At 43.7% G+C, this 17,757-nt stretch overlaps 6 protein-coding genes across 6 annotated transcripts; 5 read left to right on the plus strand and 1 right to left on the minus strand.

Moving 5' to 3' along the window:
- Window positions 1-969: 969 nt before the first annotated feature.
- SS1G_01164 (predicted protein) lies at window positions 970-1,137 on the plus strand (the record flags this gene model as incomplete). Its single annotated transcript, XM_001596921.1, has 1 exon — window positions 970-1,137. The coding sequence occupies one exon, from the start codon at window positions 970-972 to the stop codon at window positions 1,135-1,137; it is 168 nt and encodes a 55-aa protein (XP_001596971.1).
- Window positions 1,138-2,602: 1,465 nt separating this feature from the next.
- On the plus strand, window positions 2,603-3,785 carry SS1G_01165 (predicted protein; the record flags this gene model as incomplete). Its single annotated transcript, XM_001596922.1, has 3 exons — window positions 2,603-2,743; window positions 3,315-3,600; window positions 3,763-3,785. The coding sequence occupies 3 exons, from the start codon at window positions 2,603-2,605 to the stop codon at window positions 3,783-3,785; spliced, it is 450 nt and encodes a 149-aa protein (XP_001596972.1).
- A 550-nt stretch (window positions 3,786-4,335) lies between these two features.
- On the plus strand, window positions 4,336-5,905 carry SS1G_01166 (hypothetical protein; the record flags this gene model as incomplete). The annotated part of the gene is made up of 3 exons (XM_001596923.1): window positions 4,336-4,796; window positions 4,849-5,703; window positions 5,761-5,905. The coding sequence occupies 3 exons, from the start codon at window positions 4,336-4,338 to the stop codon at window positions 5,903-5,905; spliced, it is 1,461 nt and encodes a 486-aa protein (XP_001596973.1).
- A 1,243-nt stretch (window positions 5,906-7,148) lies between these two features.
- Window positions 7,149-9,099, plus strand: SS1G_01167 (hypothetical protein; the record flags this gene model as incomplete). Its single annotated transcript, XM_001596924.1, has 5 exons — window positions 7,149-7,312; window positions 7,828-8,034; window positions 8,086-8,445; window positions 8,521-8,888; window positions 8,957-9,099. 5 exons carry the CDS (start codon window positions 7,149-7,151, stop codon window positions 9,097-9,099), a joined length of 1,242 nt encoding a protein of 413 aa, XP_001596974.1.
- A 696-nt stretch (window positions 9,100-9,795) lies between these two features.
- Window positions 9,796-10,035, minus strand: SS1G_01168 (predicted protein; the record flags this gene model as incomplete). Its single annotated transcript, XM_001596925.1, has 2 exons — window positions 9,796-9,831; window positions 9,898-10,035. The coding sequence occupies 2 exons, from the start codon at window positions 10,033-10,035 to the stop codon at window positions 9,796-9,798; spliced, it is 174 nt and encodes a 57-aa protein (XP_001596975.1).
- Window positions 10,036-10,696: 661 nt separating this feature from the next.
- SS1G_01169 (hypothetical protein) lies at window positions 10,697-17,378 on the plus strand (the record flags this gene model as incomplete). The annotated part of the gene is made up of 6 exons (XM_001596926.1): window positions 10,697-12,430; window positions 12,481-14,868; window positions 14,917-15,890; window positions 16,272-16,676; window positions 16,726-16,815; window positions 16,865-17,378. The coding sequence occupies 6 exons, from the start codon at window positions 10,697-10,699 to the stop codon at window positions 17,376-17,378; spliced, it is 6,105 nt and encodes a 2,034-aa protein (XP_001596976.1).
- Window positions 17,379-17,757: the final 379 nt, after the last annotated feature.

The raw sequence follows: 17,757 nt of genomic DNA on the forward strand, positions 1-17,757 counted from the left end.
AGAAAAATGCATCTGGACAAGACTGGATTCAGAAGAGTATAGTTAACAGATTTCACGCCATTTTTACGCATGATGTTAGCAGATTATTGCACTAGTGAACTCTAGCAAATGTTGGGATAAAGAAAGTTGATATGCCAAGAGGATATGGGGAGAGGAGAGATGATGTGATGGGACAGATGAGGGAAGAGATGGAATGAAAAATTGTGGAATGTGAGGATTCGATACGATATACGATGAAATGGTACGGAGACCATGTTTGAATGGAAGACGACGAAGAAGATACATATACGTTAGGAAGATGAGGATGGAAGAGCATATCGTAGGAAAATGGTGATAGTTCTACGGCATACGAATCACGAACTGAAGAACTACGGAAACCAACACCCCACCATCTTGATTCCATTCCGCTACTACACATTCATGTATACGAATACGCCTAATGTCATCTAAGTACGAGGTACTTACCGCGTCGCTTATCTTATATCTCAAATGTATCACGCGAGAGAACGAATTCTGGAAGAAATAGTACGTAGGATGAGTGACGGATGACTTCCGAGGAGACTAGTCGGACAAAGAAAGAAGAAGATGAGAGGATTTTCTAGTCGCCGAGCTGGAAAATATATACAAGTGGTTTTGAGCACTTTTGAGTTTTCGAGTACCGTATTCGCGGATTTTTGGATTGGGAATTGGGATATTGGGATGCTAGGATGAGAGTTTGATGGGGGAATGAGACATCAGGTGAGAGATATTAGGGGGTTGATTACTGAAGATGGTTGAAAATGGATGGTTTTGTGATGGAAGATGTATCTACCCCTTCCTGATTTGATAATGCGAGATCAAGGCAATTTCCGTTGACAGTCATTTGTTAGCTCTGTATTCATCTATTTATTTACCTGCCTTACTAGTGCGAGTTTAAATACTGGTGTGGAATGCGAAGTGTTCTAGCGTCAGGAACTGAGGTTGTTGGTGATGTTTAAGGTTAGGGTGGGGTTGGGTGAACGAAGGACAAAGGAGGTGAGAGTGGTTAGAGGGGGTAGTGGTGGAAGTTACCATTCAACTGCTTATGAGTGTACGGAATTGGATGGATGGGTTGGATTTATTTGGGAAGAGATGAGGAGGAGGAGGAAGTTTCTTTGAAGGAGATGTGAGTGAGGATGAGGAGATCCGACTGAGCGGGGTTAGGTGACTTAAGATTGTAAACTACGAGTTGCGCATGAAGTAACGATGTCGATATCCGGCGGAAGGGGGCAAGCGATGATGTAGGATTTGTAAGAAAGCGGCAAGTAAGAAGTGAGGGGGAGGCAACAACAACAGAATTGACAGAGCATGATTGGTATTGGAAGGGGAAACTAACGGTATTAAACTCATACGGCGCGTTAAAAAGTTTTATAAATTCGCGCTGAAATTCAGACATGCAACAAAAGTTTTCGAATAATTCCCAATTCTTTTTCTTTGTTCTGGTGGAGATCAACCAATTATGTCCGTTGTTGCGGAGAAAGTCACTTGATCATAATATGATCTGGACAAAGAATTTAAATACTAGTGCTAGTGCACTAGAGGAGATTCGGAGAGCACGAGATGAGTTCTATATGGAAGTGACATGTTTGAAAGGTGTGGTAGGTAGGATGGCTTGATAGGTAGATAGGCGATGTAATCGAAGCTTAGAAAGTACTTGGAAGCTGGAACATGTGGTGGATATTACCGTTTAGTTACCTAGTGCGCTTATGATTAGTGCGGTTCCACGCACCAGTGTGCTGGTTTTTCGGGTTAGGTTTTCGAATTGGGTGTTTTTGATGCACGCTCATCTCACGTGTGCTTGTTGCACGAGGTTTCTAGCGAAGCCCCTTTGTATTGTGTTACGGGTGCTTTTTTCTGGGGAGATGTGGAGTTTTTGATTCGCATGTATGCTTTCTGTTCATATACTCTGTGATTTTAAAGGTGTGATTGATTATTTGCGCTCGCATACATATATTGGTAGATTTTCGAGCTATGGAGTGTGGTGGATTGCATTTGTTTGTCTGCATTATTTGGGTTGTGAATGAGTGAATGAATGGAATATATCCAAATTAAAGTACTTAGGTAACATTAAACCCATCACCCGACAACCCTTCTGACAATAAGTAACCCAACCAATGTTTTTCTCTTCTGCCTCCTACCCATACTCAGACCACGGAAAGCCTGTCAGTCCCCTCTCCAATATTCTAATATCCAACCCCTCTCCAATAAAGCCTCTCAATTCCTACTGAAGCCTATATCAAGAAATTATACCAAAAGCCCCTTTGTCCAACCCAACAACACCTGCAAATTATGAACCATAGGCAAAAGGTCCTTTGTTGGGATTCCAACACTGCTCAAGAATATCCCAATTGAATATTTGCACTTGGCATGCCTACTGGGTGCAATTGGCTTAGATCACGATACCAATTCATGAAATTATTATTGTTGTGAGATTAGAAGAGATTTTGGATCTGGATTGTTACTCAACAAACGAGCGAGTAGCTAGTCGGACTGCGATCTAGTTCCTAAAAACCTTTCCAAAACTTTGGAAAAAGAAGAGAGGAAATTTAGAGCAGCTCAAGTCAAGCGCAGAAGATATATCAAAATGCCACTGCCACTCAGCCCACGTAGTCCTGCCGGCTACAAAGAATTGCGCACAGGAAAAGATGAAGTGGATAACCAGAATCAAAAACATGCAGCTATAACAAGAGACAGTACTCGAACCCCACTACGAAAAAGAGGATGGGTACAGATACTTATTGTTGTGTTTTTATCCCTGATGTCTTTCGGGGTAGGAGCTGCTGTTGGACGAAGGTTTCCGAGGTTGGAGAGGAAATTGGAACTATTGGGTACGTTGTAATTGATGATGTTGGGATGAGACTTTGGAGATTCTATGAAGTGTGCGGCAGCGTGCGATGTGCTGTTTTGATGTTGGGTTGAACATAGAGATTGGGTATTGGATATTGGCTGATGAGTGTGAGTGAAATACAGTACCTCCTGGATCAATAAAAGAAACTTGGTATCCTAATACTACATTCTCGATGAAACCGACGCCTGATTTGGAAGCTGCTTGGGGATCTTTAATGCCAGGTTAGTATTTACATATTGCCCATCCCAGCATTCTTTCTGTTAACTGTCAACTTTGAAGTGAGCAGAGGATTCATCTATCGACCTGAGATAGCACCGATTGTTAAGAGTGTTTCAGTATTCCATCAACTGCACTGTCTGGTATTTATTCCTTTCCTCTAATACCCCAAACCCCTCCCTTCCACGTCTTCCAGTCCTCCATATCGCGACACCATTAACAATTTTCCCAGCATGGTCTCCGCACCTCCTACTACGACCTGCACTACCAAATTGCGCGCACAGCCGGTGCACCGCCAGATCCATATCTTGAACAAAAAGCCGCTCATACACATATTGAAACCGCACATCAAAGGCATTGTTTCGATTATTTGCGCCGCGCCATAATGTGTGCCGCAGATTCGAATCTAGAATATGTTGATCCAGTGACGGATGATACGACGGGATGGGGAAGCGAGAGGGTTTGTAGGAGTTTTGAGGACGTGAAGGAGTGGGCAGAAAAGTGGGCTAATGGGACGGGTGAGGGGATTTCTTAGGTGCTGGTTTGAAGGACGGGGTGGGAGGATAAGAGGGCCAGGGGTCATGGAGTGATGAAGAAGGGGAAAGATGAGACGGAGTCCTGTAGGGCTGTTGTATTTCCACGGTGGTATCACTAGACTGATAGGCATGACAAGATTCTAGAAGAGGTCGAGCACGATTTGTGACTGACAATTGTGTTCTCTGGAAAAATAAAATATTGCTGGAATCCGAGGACGAAGATAAGAAGAGTAACATATGAAAAGAGTTTCCAGAACCAAACTAGTCATAAATTTGCTTCTGAGATCAATTTTAAATCATTGAAAACACTCGTCAAATCAACAAGAATATTAGCAAAACCTGTTACGAAGCCTCAGCAACCGCTTACAGCACTAAAAAGTAAGAAACTGCTTACTTAACTTCTAACATGAATGAAAGTGACAAATACCAGACTTTTTGGGAATACATCGCATCTCGTTACCGCTTGCGCCCCTGCGATATACAGGGCAATATCTAGTGCAACATTACCACCAAGATGTTACATATTATGTCAGGCTATCATGCATATGCATTATTGAGCATGGATAAACCAACAAGTACCAACAGCTGAGCCATAATCTCGCATAAGGCACCCCACTTTCCAAGTATAATAATCGTTCTTAAGCTGTGGGTTGCTACCTGCGAACCCAAGTACCTCTAATTTCAAGACACTTCTCATTCTGCACATCTATACACAATATGGCTGTATCCGAACCAGATCTCGTGATTCCCTTAATCATTGACGGAAAAGAAGAGAATGGCAGCAGTACATTCGACGTCGTGAGTGCAACAACTGGTGAAGTCTGCTGGAAAGCAGCATCAGCAAGCTCTGAAGATGCAATTCGAGCTGTCGAAATTGCAAAGAAGGCTTTCCCTTCCTGGTCCAAGGTTAAACCATCGGAGAAGCAAAAACTACTCTTTAAAGCAGCGGATCTTTTGGAGAGTCGGATAACAGAGTATGGAAACATCATGCAAACAGAAATGGGTGGAGCGGTAGGGCCGGTCCAAGGATGGATTCTTCCTACTGCTGTGTCACTCCTGCGAGATATTGCAAGTCACATTCCCTTGGTGACTGGTAGTGTTCCTAGAGTTGCAGGTGAGGGACAAAGTGCTATGATCTGGAAAGAACCATATGGGGTGATCTTAGGAATTGCGCCTTTGTGAGTTTTTCCGCCTTCGATCACCATTTTCACAGCTAATCCATCTTGAAAGCAATGCGCCATTTGCATTAGGCATGCGCGCGGCAGCCACCGCAATTGCGACTGGGAACACAACAGTGCTCAAAGGCTCTGAATTGACACCTAGATGTTATTGGGCATTAGGAAGGGTATTCCACGATGCGGGGTTACCAGCGGGTGTTCTGAACATTATTTATGTCAAATCAACCGACGGTGCAATGGTCACAAACGCCATAATAAGACACCCGGCAGTGAGGAAGATAAATTTTACAGGAAGCACGGAAGTAGGCAGCAAGATCGCTCGTACTTGCGGAGAGAACCTTAAACCATGCTTGATGGAGCTTGGAGGAAAGAACAGTGCGATCGTATGTGCCGACGCTGACTTACAAAAAGCCGCCATGGAATGTATCCTTGGAGGTGTTTTGCATTCTGGTCAGATTTGCATGTCGACAGATCGTATAATCATTCACGCCGACATAGCAGACAAATTCTTGGAGATTTTGAAAGCAACTTTCTCCGCTATTGCATCATCAGCGCCTGATCCACCACTTGTTGTCAATGCTGCTGCAAAAGCTAGATTGCAGGAGGTAGTCTCAAAAGCTTTCTCAGAAGGAGCTTCTAGTCTTATTGGAGGTACGGAAGAGTTACAGCCAAAGGAAAGCCATGGACCATCTCCAGTAATATTTACACCCATGATCATTGGAGATATAAAAGAAGACATGCCATTATGGCGTGATGAAAACTTCGGGCCTGTGGTAGCATACAGAATTGTCAAGTCTGATGAAGAAGCTATAGAAATGGCAAATGATACCGAGTATGGGCTATCAGCAGCCGTGTTTACTCAAGATTTGCGAAAAGGTTTTGCCATCGCAAAGCAATTGGAGTCTGGGTGAGTTTTTCCAAGAACGTCACACTTGTGAGGTTATAGCTGACGATATCATTATAGGGCTGTTCATATCAATAGTATGAGTGTTCGAGATGAGCCTGCTTTGCCAATGGGAGGCGTGAAGAAGAGTGGTTGGGGTAGATTTAATACCGTCCTTGGGATGGAGGAGTTTTTGATTACAAAATCAGTGACTTGGGATGATTGAGACCGATAGAAATATGAGAGGATAGCGGTGTAAATGAATACTCACGTTGATTTGGAACGGATTGATGTCGCATGAACATTATTGATTGAACAAAATTTGACTCACCGCTTTTGTCCAAATTCTGCCACTATTTACCAATCTAGACCATCACTGTGTGAACGAAGTAAATGACTTCAATTCAATTACTACTGTAATAAAGAACTAAGCGAACGCGAAAGAGACTAGCTCTTTTAGTAAGTCTATATAAGACTTACTACTTTCAATATGTAGCTAGCTTTTTAGACAGAATACAATTAGACATACAGGACCTACATAATCCGTGGGTGCTACGTCTTCCGTATCCTTCTCGTACCAACAATCACCAACGTAAATCCGTAGAGGAAATATAAGAACTTTCGTCATGGTATATAAATACATATTCATAATATTCATTCATATTTGGCAGAAGCTCGCTATGTGCTGTCCTTCTGGGAGCCCGGCAGTGGATTAGACTATGACTGCTTGAGGGTCGAAGGGGAGTGTGTGAACATGGTTTCAGTAGGATGTGCATCGTGGAATTCAACCTCTCTTTCAAAGTGGAGACACTTTCCGACTCAGAAGCCTTCATATTGGAATATCCAATAAACTGTAAGGAAGCATTTCTGGATTCTCGGCTTCGCCACCAACAGTTAGTTCTATGTGGTAATCCCAAACTCGGGTACTTATAATCGACGTGAGTGTGTATCGTGAAGGCCCCGGTCCAAGTTTGATGCTACAGCTTAGAAAAAGAGAATTTTCCTTCACTCTCTCTATGTATACCTAGGTCTAAAGAAGAATTCTCGAGAGATTCTCAGTGGGGATCTGTCGAAAGAATCCTTAAATCACCCCTGCGTATAAACAAGACCTTCGATCACTCTTATCAGGAACCGCTTCGAGCATTCGTGCCTTTCAATCCAACTTCATTCCAACATATCTCTCACCGCATCTTATCCTACAAGTGATGATAAGCAAATTTTATGGCTGTATATCGAAATACGTAGTATTATTACAACCTTCCTCATCAGGGAATGTTCTAACCGTTGGAATTTTCGGCTCAAAAAATTGCGAAGCTAAGGTTCAAGGGCCATGTTTTTGTTCAAAATCAATTGATGCTGTCTACACTTTGACCAGCTACTTTCTGCATAGATAATCCGGAAAGTGGCTGTGCTCAGGATTTTCCATCTCCTTGTTTCTCACTGTGCTAACACAACTTTTCCATTGCAAGATGGCCGTTCCCTCGAACAAACAAATGGAGGTCACAGACTTGGAGACCGGTTCTGTTCAAGAAGACATATCAGGGGGGGAGAGCCCTATGGAGAGAAAGTCAATTTCGCCGAGTCCAGAGATCACTTATATCAAGGGATGGAGATTCCATCTCATAAGTCCCGCGTAAGTAGGCAGAAACACTTTCAGAGAAAAAAGACCTTCTAATCATCAATGGAATACAATATAGGATCGGGTTGAGTGTATTTCTTGTAAACATGGAAGTCTCCATTGTAAGTACCTCACTCGTGACCATGGCCAACGAGTTTCATGGCTTCAACGAATCCACTTGGGTTATCACAGCGTACCTTGCCACTTACACAGGTAATTGAGCTTTCTTCTCCATTTCTTGCATACAACTTGGAGCTCCTATTTATTACTGGGATAAGTTCGAACAATAAGGAAAGGCATATTCCACGATTGGACGTGAATAACATCTTAGCTTCTAGGGTTTTTGATTATATGGGGGAGACTAAGTGACGTCTTTGGTCGAAAATGGACCTATGTTGCAGCAAACTTCATCTTCTTTGCCTTCTCAGCTGGATGCGGAGCGGCTCAATCTATGTTACAACTGTAGGGTTTCACACATTCCATGGCTCGAGAATTTACATGCATCAACTTATCATCTGTCTTCAATTTAGCATTATTTGTCGTGCATTTCAAGGTTTCGGTGCCTCTGGCGCTTTCTCGGTCTCCTTAACAATCTTCTACCAATTTATTCCACCACCCAAGTATCCATTGTACGGGAGTTTCATATCGACTTTGAGTGCTGTTGGCGCTCTCGTTGGACCGCTAGTAGGTGGTGTAATTGATACCACTTCTACGTGGAGATGGATATTCTTCTTGAAGTAGGTTCCGTTATGACTCCTCCGTGTTTACTCAGCTAATATAAAGGGCAGTGTGATTGGGACAGCTATTATTCTCGGATTGATTGTCTTCTTGCTCCCTGGGAAATTCCCGTATCACGGATCGTCTACCCCATCAGTACCTATCCCTTGGCAATCTTTGCTGAAAAGGGTCGATTTCACAGGTGCCTTTTTACTATTAAGTGCTCCAGCACTCCTTGTAACAGTATTACTTGAAGTCTCTACGGTTTTCAAATGGTCTTCGGCTGCGACTATATGCCTCTTGACAATATCTGGGTTGTTTTGGGTAGGATTTGCCATATGGGAGTGGTTTTTAGGAAGCAGCAAGGGCGTTCAAGAACCTATGTTCCCCAGGGTCTTACTAGATAATAGAATGTGGATGGGGATAGCTTTGTAAGTTATGCAGATGATCAACTTGCGATTCCGGAATGCACAGGTACAGTGGCTGACAATTATATAACTGTCAAGGACATCCTTCCTCGTCGGTATTCCATCTCAAATCATCACTATTGAGATCCCTCAAAAAGCACAGGCGGTATACGGAGACTCCCCATGGCAAGCCGGATATCGATTAATAGCATACACACTCGCTGTCCCCGTTGGTAGCATCGTTGCGAATACAATCATCGGCAAAACCAAAATACCTCCTATCTACCTGCTGTTCTGTGGTACAGCTACACAAGTGCTCGGCGTCGGATTGCTACTCACGATTCCCGCCTCTGGAAAGATACCGGGACAGATTCATTTCTTCGAGGTGCTTATTGCTCTAAGGGTGGGCAGTTCTTTCGCTATACTTTTGGTATTAAATCCACATTGTATTGAGAGACAATACATAGGTGCGTTCCGTCCTCACTCATTTACAGCGTCCTCTCCAGATAACAAGCCGCTCTAACATGTATTTTAGCGACTGCTTCCGGAGCAATCGTTCAATTTCGTATGACAGGAAGCACACTCGGTCTCGCATCTGTAACCACAGTCCCCAACAATCATTTATCAAAGCATCTTCACAAAATCCTCAATGTTACTCAGCTGAATAGTGTTTTATGATCTACTTCCGCAATTTCTTCCCTAGAACAGCCTTTAAGGAGTCAGGTACAGGAGATCTTTGGCCAGGGATATGATTTACAGTTGAAGATTCTGATTGGTTTTACGGCGGCTCAGATTTTAACATTGTTGTTGATTTGGAATTGGAAAGGCCCGCAATTGGGGATTCATAAGAGTGGAGGGCATTGGGGCATTAGAGAGCAGGTATGAAGATTGGCTTAGTTGGTGTTAAACCGGCTTGTTACTCTCGTCCCCGGGCGCCCATATGTTAGATGATGTATTTTGGAAGCATGTAGCCAGGGGTACAGTGGTCTATGTCTTGCCTTATATGGAAGCATTCAACCAGGATCCTACCATTTTCTCCGTGGGACAACAAGGAAGGAGAATGATGAGACACCTGTTCATCCGAAAAACGGTTAATGTATTTTTATCGCTTCACCAAAATGAAAGTCACTTTGATTCACGATGTGTGTTATATGGGGCATCATAAGGCTGAAAGGCCAATGAGGTTGATATAAATAAATAATATTAATTAATTGGTGCCGAAGAAACCGAAATTCCGAGGCTTAAGCAGTGACGATCAATGTTCTAGACAAATCACGTTCAAGAATAGTTATCCTTTTGTATTCGCACTAGCCATTTCTACTATATTGTTGCCGAATGCCGTTCAAGTCGAACAGCATTGATCATTTATATAGTCTAATAATATCCATAATATTCATAAGCACCTAGATACTGTATGTATTGTATGGTACAGACACGGAGTATATGTTTCTTCAATCACTTCGGCTCAATACGCACCATAGCCCTACGCCGCAGATTTGGAGACAGATATATACGATCCTTATAAGTTTCACAGTATCCAATCTCCAACCCAATCAAACGCAAATGGTTCGGCCTGTCCGCATTACTCATATGCCCCTTCTCGTTACACGTCATGTTGTAACTCCTATTCATCATCTTTAAATACTCTTTATACACTTTATACACTTTATACCCCCAAGGTCTTTATAAATAATAATATTGCAATACGAGACTTTTCTATTGTGGCCCAACATCGGGTCAATAGTGAATCCGTGCTCTCCTTGCTCTCCTTCCACCTGTACTCCGTTCTCTGTACCCCTCTCAGCCCGGTCGGTACCTTTTCCTCAGCCACAGAGCCCTGTTTTAAAATAGTCCTCCGTACGTCTACCCCTGTCGCATGCCGAGCCTTACTGTTTGTGGCACAAGTGCAACAATGAAGCTCGTGTAAGGTTCAGGATTTGGTTACAGATGTCTAAAGGTCAAAAAGTCTAAAAGTCAACCTCAGACCTTGATGGCCAAGAGAACAAGCTCAAAAATAAAATAAAAATAAATACAACGTAATCGACTAACACAGAACTCGAGGGCTGCCGGATTGTCAACGAATAGAGGAGAAAATATATAGTCCCAGCGATTATGATAACGACTTGAAGAATAGTACGATAGGGTTCCACACGTCTTTGATCCCGGGGGACATCTTGCGCATTACTACCGTCGCGATTATTCATTCCTTCGACGGCAGATCCGAAAACGTAGAGGGATAATTGGCTGGGCTTCCAAGGAGGGGGAGTTGGGCATAATGCCTCCAAATAATACCTATGGTTCCAATAATTCATCAAGTCCTCCTCAATCGATACCTTTACGAGATTTAACCCGACCTCCCGATCCCGCAGATTTAGAAGATTTAGGAGATGAAGCGCGGCCGCTCACACGGGGGAGGAGTATTCTGGGGGGAGGAGGCGTTCGTCCGATGAGTAGCAGCACAAATGCCGGAACCGGGTACGAAAGGCTAGAAGATTTCTCTCCTAGTCCAGCGGACAGATCACAGCGAACAGATGGCTCGGCGGTGCCTTTGAGACTACAAGTACCTGTTGGAGGGGGACATAATATTGAGACACAAACACCTACCTCGCCGATGCGGAATCCTGCAGATTTTCAAGCCGCAATGGGATTCGCTGGCTTGAATGTACCGGACATCAGTTTATCTCATGCGCCCAGAGAAAGATCCATGTCTTTTGGATCTGAACACTCTCTTGCACCTTATGGAAATTCATATGAGGATCTGGGAGATAATGATAATCCTTATTTTCCTTCCGATTCTGATCAAATACCCTTGACGGATTCAAACCACCTTCAACCAATGAGCGGGGCACAACCTACTACTCCCGATGGCCAGCGAAACGATAGATCCAGCTTTCAATCCATCAGCTTCCACTCACCAGGATCAGATTACAGAGGGTCTAGGCTAGGTGATGATCTTCCGCATGCGGAAGCAGGTCTCTCATCATTTGGCACAAGGGCGAGATCGGGAAGTTATGGGGCCAACCTGTCATCCACTGGGAATAGATCTAGATCTCCATCCAGCGCAGGGGCACTATCTAGAGCTGGATCGATGGTGAGGGCTATGTCGCAACGTGTGGTTAATCTTAGCGGTGAAGCTGAACTTATCGAAGAAAGTGCTAGAAGACAGGCACATAGTGTCGAGGAACCATTTATGCCTGAACGTAGATCATTCGAACCTAATGTTGAAGATACAGCTTACCGGCCGAATACCATGCTTCATCCGTTTGAAAAGCCTCCGGGAAGAACTTTGGATGGGCCTGGAACGGATCAATGGCAAGCACAGGATGCTCCTAACCCTCTCAGAGGAAAGACACTGGGCATATTTTCACCGGACAACAAGATTCGATTAAAACTTTGTGATCTTTTGGTTTATCCAGTTACTGAACCAGCGATTCTGGTATTGATCGTCATACAAACCATTCTCCTTGCCGTGGATGCCGCCCCTTCTGTATATACTCACCCTCGGCGCGCTGACTGGGGTTCTAAAACGGACTATGCTCTGCTGGGCCTTTTTGCAATTTTCACCCTGGAATTAATAGCACGTATTATTGTGTCTGGTTTTATTGCCAATGCAGCTGAATACAGCACAATAGACCGCCAACGTGGAGCTAGAGCGGCAGTTGTGGACAAGTATCGATCCATATTCGCGCCTCAGCGAAAATCATCTGTCAGAAGAGCACGTGCATCATCTTCTGAGGAGACCACAAATACACAACGACCTATTGTCAATACCTTCGCTCAGATGCAAGCAATGACCAGCACTGTCGAGCAAGCTCAACGACTACAATTAGCCAGGAGAGCGTTCCTCAGACATTCTTTCAATCGACTCGACTTTTTAGCGGTTGTATCTTATTGGATTGCGTTTGTCCTCAGCATTCTTGGGGTGGAACATACCTACCATCTATATGTGTTCCGCATGTTGAGTTGCTTACGTATCCTTCGGCTGCTTGCACTTACGAGTGGTACTGCTGTAAGTTATGTATTGTTCTCGCTTTGTCTGCACTTCTAACCACTACCTAGATAATTCTTCGAAGTTTGAAAAAAGCAACTCCTTTGCTACTCAACGTGTCTTTCCTCATCGGTTTCTTCTGGCTGCTGTTTGCCATTATCGGTATACAGAGTTTTAAAGGAAGTCTCGATCGTCAGTGCGTATGGATTGATCCTGATGACATCCAAAATACCAATAATACGGCATTTATCAATAGCCTTCAATATTGCGGAGGACAGTTTAATAAGGACAACTCGTCTCATGACCCCTGGATGGTATCCAATTCGTCCAATCCTCTCTACCCTTTAAACCCTGGTACCGGTTCGTCTAAAGGTTACTTGTGCCCTGAGGGGTCTTATTGTATTCAACTTCCTCCCGACCTACTTCCTTTCAATGGTACAGCAACCTTTGACAACATAGGGCAGTCTTTAGAACTTGTATTCGTTATCATGACAGGTAATACGTTTACCGACCTCATGTATTACACCACAGACTCCGACTATCTTGCAGCCGCAATCTTCTTCGCTGGCGGGATTGTCATTATGATGCTTTGGCTCATGAACTTGTTGATTGCCGTCATTACTTCATCTTTTCTGGTTATTAGAGGAGAGGGCAAAGCAAGTGCCTTTGCTGCCCAAGCTGACGATGATCATCGCGACACGAGTGCAGATATACCACGACCGGTGAGTAAGCTAAAGAAGATGTACGAGAAAACCTATTGGCTCTGGATTTTGGTTATCGTCTATGGCCTCGTAGTTCAAGCTCTCCGGAGTGCTAATATGTCAGACTCTCGTGCAAGTTTCATCGATATCTCGGAGGTTGCGGTGACATTTCTGTTGCTAATTGATATCGCTTTGCGATTCGCTTCCGATTGGCGGGACTTTCACAAACACAAGAAGAACCTATTTGACTTGGGACTTGCGATCATTACGACAGTCATTCTAGTGCCGCCCATTCGAAATTCAGGCCAACCTTATGCTTGGCTTACCGTGTTTCAAATCCTCAGAATCTATCGGGTTGTCATGGGCGTCGAAATAACGAGATCCTTGATCATGTTGGTGTTGGGAAATGCAAGTGGTATTGGGAATCTTGTCCTGTTCGTCTTTCTCATTACTTTCTTGGTTGCTATATTCGCTGTTCAGCTGTTCCGTGGTGATATCCCGGCACAAGATGACGGAGGAGATACCATTACAGTGACTTTTGCCACAATATTCAATTCTTTCTTGGGCTTATATCAGATTCTATCGAGCGAAAATTGGACCGATATTCTCTATAATGTTACGGGCATAAATAATTCACGCAATACTGGCTGGATCGGAGCAACATTTCTCATTGGATGGTTTATTCTCGCCAACTTCATTCTGGTGAATATGTTCATAGCTGTCATTCAAGAGAATTTCGACGTTTCGGAAGACGAAAAGCGTATGCAGCAAGTGAAGGCCTTTCTCACCAGGAAAGAGGTTGATACCTCTTCTAGCAACCTTGCACTATCCTCCATCCTTCGGTTTGGTCGATCCAAAGCGAAAAAGGATCCTCTAGATTATGGACCAGCAACAATGGAAATGTTATTGAAGGATGCAGTTGTAAAAGACTTCCTCGATGACGAAATTGTCCCGGGACAACACGAACACGCCGCTGAAAATGCAGCCGCTGAGGCAGCCGGCGTGAAGCCAGGGCTCTTATCCTCTATTTGGGGTAATTTCATGTCTAGACTTTGGAACAGAGAACCGAATCCGTTCTATTCTAATATATCATTCTCTCTCAAGTCCGACGACTCCCAAGGAACCAGGGCGATGGCAAAGGAAGCCGTCTCAGCCTCATCACAACGCAAGAAAGCACAACGAGAATATTTGGCCAAACACCCTTCTTACAATAATGCATTGTTCATATTCAAGCCCAATAATCCCATCAGGAGACTTTGTCAGAGATGCGTCGGACCTGGACGCGGGAGTGAACGTTTTGATGGCGTTGAGCCTAATTTGTCAATTTGGTATGGCTTTTCGGCATTCTTATATATATGCATCGTCGCAATGGTGTTGTTGGCATGTATCACAACACCTCTATACCAAAGAGAATACTTCATAGCCAATCCAGATAAGTCGACTGCGAAAAATTGGTTCGTCTTTTGTGATTTTATCTTCGGTTTAATTTTTACCGTCGAGGCTCTTATAAAGGTCATTGCAGACGGATTCTTTTGGACTCCGAACGCATATTATAGAAGTACTTGGGGTTTCATAGATGGTCTAGTGCTTGTTACCTTATGGATTAACGTCATCACCTCATTAATGGATGACGGCGCGATCGCACGAGCAGTTGGAGCGTTCAAAGCCTTGCGAGCTCTTCGGTTGCTTAACGTCAGCGACAGTGCTAGAAACACATTTCATTCCGTGATTCTTGTCGGTGGTCTCAAAGTTCTTTCGGTAAGAATTCTTTACATGTTATTTTAAATGTTTGCTAACATGCTATAGGCTGCCTTTGTTTCTATGTCTCTCTTGATTCCTTTTGCAATATACGGTGTGAACCTTTTCAACGGCCAGTTGGAGACATGCAATGACGGTGACATCGCGAATCTGACTGATTGCTTTGGCGAATATTACAGTCAACCATTTAGTGGTGATTGGAACGTCGTTTCGCCCAGGCAGGTAGGGAATCCCTGGTACGATTTTGATAATTTCGGAGCTTCCCTGTTTATACTTTTCCAAATCGTATCCCAAGAAGGTTGGGTCGATGTTATGTTTGAGACAATGTCCATTACCGGTCGTGGTCTCAATCCAGGTGATCCCACCTCTGCCGAGTTCAATGCAGTTTTTTTCGTCATTTTCAATCTCCTTGCTACGGTTTTCATCCTTACTTTGTTTATCTCTGTGTTCATGCGAAATTACACGGAACAAACTGGGATAGCATTTTTGACATCTGATCAGAGATCTTGGGTTGAGTTGCGGAAACTTCTAAGGCAGGTTTCTCCATCCAAACGTCCTTCCTCCAAGGATCCACATTGGTGGAGAGATTGGTGTTACAAAAGGGCCACTCGAAAGCATGGAAAGTGGCACTCGGCCATGACTTTAACCCTTGTCTTCCATCTCATTCTACTTTTAGTAGAGTTCTATCCCGAGCCAAAGATCTGGGATACAACCAGAGATTATATATTCTTGGCTTGCACAATATTTTATACTCTCAACGTTATCGTCCGTATCATCGGTCTGACCTGGCCCCGATTTCGACGAAGTTCTTGGGATGTGTTCTCAATTTTCGCTGTCTTCGGAACCTTAGTTACTACATTACTCCTTTTGACCAACTTCAACTCTCAGGTATATGTTCAGTTGCATAAGTTATTCCTTGTCGCCATCGTCCTACTTCTAATTCCTCGAAACGATGCCCTAGATCAGCTATTCAAAACAGCAGCTGCCAGTTTGACAGCCATTGGAAACTTATTGGCAACTTGGTTTGTCTTGTTTATGGTTTTTGCTATCGCTATGACTCAGACCTTTGGACTCACTCGATTTAGTACCCAAGGGACGGATAACCTCAACATGCGAACTGTACCAAAAACACTAATTATGCTGTTTCGAATGTCTTGTGGAGAGGGTTGGAATCAAATCATGGAAGATTATGCAACTGTCACACCTCCATTCTGCACACAAGGTGATACTTTCTTTGACAGCGACTGCGGAAGTCCCACATGGTCTCGAATATTGTTCATTTCGTGGAACATAGTGAGCATGTACATTTTCACCAGTTTGTTTGTGTCACTTATCTATGAGAGTTTCAGTTATGTCTTTCAGAGATCAAATGGCTTGTCTAAAGTCAGTCGTGATGAACTTAGGCGCTTCAAGGAGGCTTGGGCTACTTTAGATCCAGATGGTACAGGATTCATTGAAAAAGAGCACTTTCCAAGGTTGTTGGGTGAACTCTCTGGTGTCTTTGAAATGCGTGTATATTCACAAGAAGATTCAGTTCGCAGAATTCTTGAGGATGTACAAGCAGAACCGAGCAATGGAAGGTTGAATTCTATTTCGAGCCCAAGTGCATCTAGTGGTATTGATTTGAAGAAATTGAATGAAAGGATTTCTCAAATCGATGTTGGACGAGTGCGAAGAGATAGAGCTCGATTTAATCTTTTCTATGAAGAGGTTTTGGTATCGGCGGACCCTGATCGTGGTATTTCTTTTACGACTGTTTTGATGGTTCTGGCTCATTACAATGTCATTAGTGATAACAAGAGCTTAAAGTAAGTCGTTTGATCGATGTTTTGTATGATTTAACTAATATGGGTATAGACTTGAGGAATTCTTACGTCGTCGTGCACGTTTACAAAGAGTCGAAGAAGAAGTCCGAAGGCGAATTGTGGTTGGATTTTTCGATACTATGTAAGTTTTTTTAGATTATTCTTGAGGTAAATTGCTAACATAAGTATAGGTACTGGTCAAGAAGATTTAGAAAACACATGGAAAGAAAGAGATCTGGCCGCCTGACAGATATCCCACAATTAGGACCAGAAGTTTACGTCGACGAGGTAGAACCAGCTACCAAGAAACACAAAACAACCACATCAATCAGCGGCTCCTTATTATCCCCAACAGATATCACCGATTCTCGAAACTCTTTCATCACACATGGACTCGATGGTTCACCATTAAGACAACGTCGCGGTACAGATGCGTCGATTAATACAGCATTCCCATCCATGTCCTCGGCTGTAAGTCCAACGCTCAGTCCACTGCAAGCACATGGTGCCGGATCGGCATTTTCGTTTGAGGGCGTGGGTATTGAAGGTGCTGGTGCGGCGGGTATTAGTAGTGTGGCGAGTAGTAGGAGGGGAAGTGCAGTTAGTGCGGAAAATGTGTTGGAGGTTTTGGATAATTCGGCTTGGGGTGAGAGTATTAGGAGGAGTTTTACGATGAGGAGGCCTAGTAAGAGGAGTAGTGGGTGAGGGGGTGGAGATGGGGTGGAGATGGGGGTGGATTATTGTGATGATGATGATGATGATGATGAGGGGGTTTATGTTTAATTATTTGAGAATAGAGAGAGGGATTAATTCTGGAGTTCATGTATTCGCTGGTTGAAAACTTGAAGCTGGGGGGCAAGAGATGAGATGAGAGGGGGATAGAATAGAAAAGAAGATCAAAAAGAAAGTCACTCAATCAATCACGACAGGAATTGGATTTTTGATTTGAAAATAGTTGGCTGGCTGCTAGCTGGTAAGGGTGGTGTGTGTATCAGGAACCTGGTCTGCTCCGGTCTGGTCAGGCGTATGTGAGGAGTTTATAAGGAAGGAGAGAGTATTTTAAAAGATTAAGAGAGAGAGAGGT

Source organism: Sclerotinia sclerotiorum, genomic scaffold (genome assembly GCF_000146945.2).
Source record: "Sclerotinia sclerotiorum 1980 UF-70 scaffold_2 genomic scaffold, whole genome shotgun sequence".
NCBI lineage: Eukaryota > Fungi > Ascomycota > Leotiomycetes > Helotiales > Sclerotiniaceae > Sclerotinia > Sclerotinia sclerotiorum.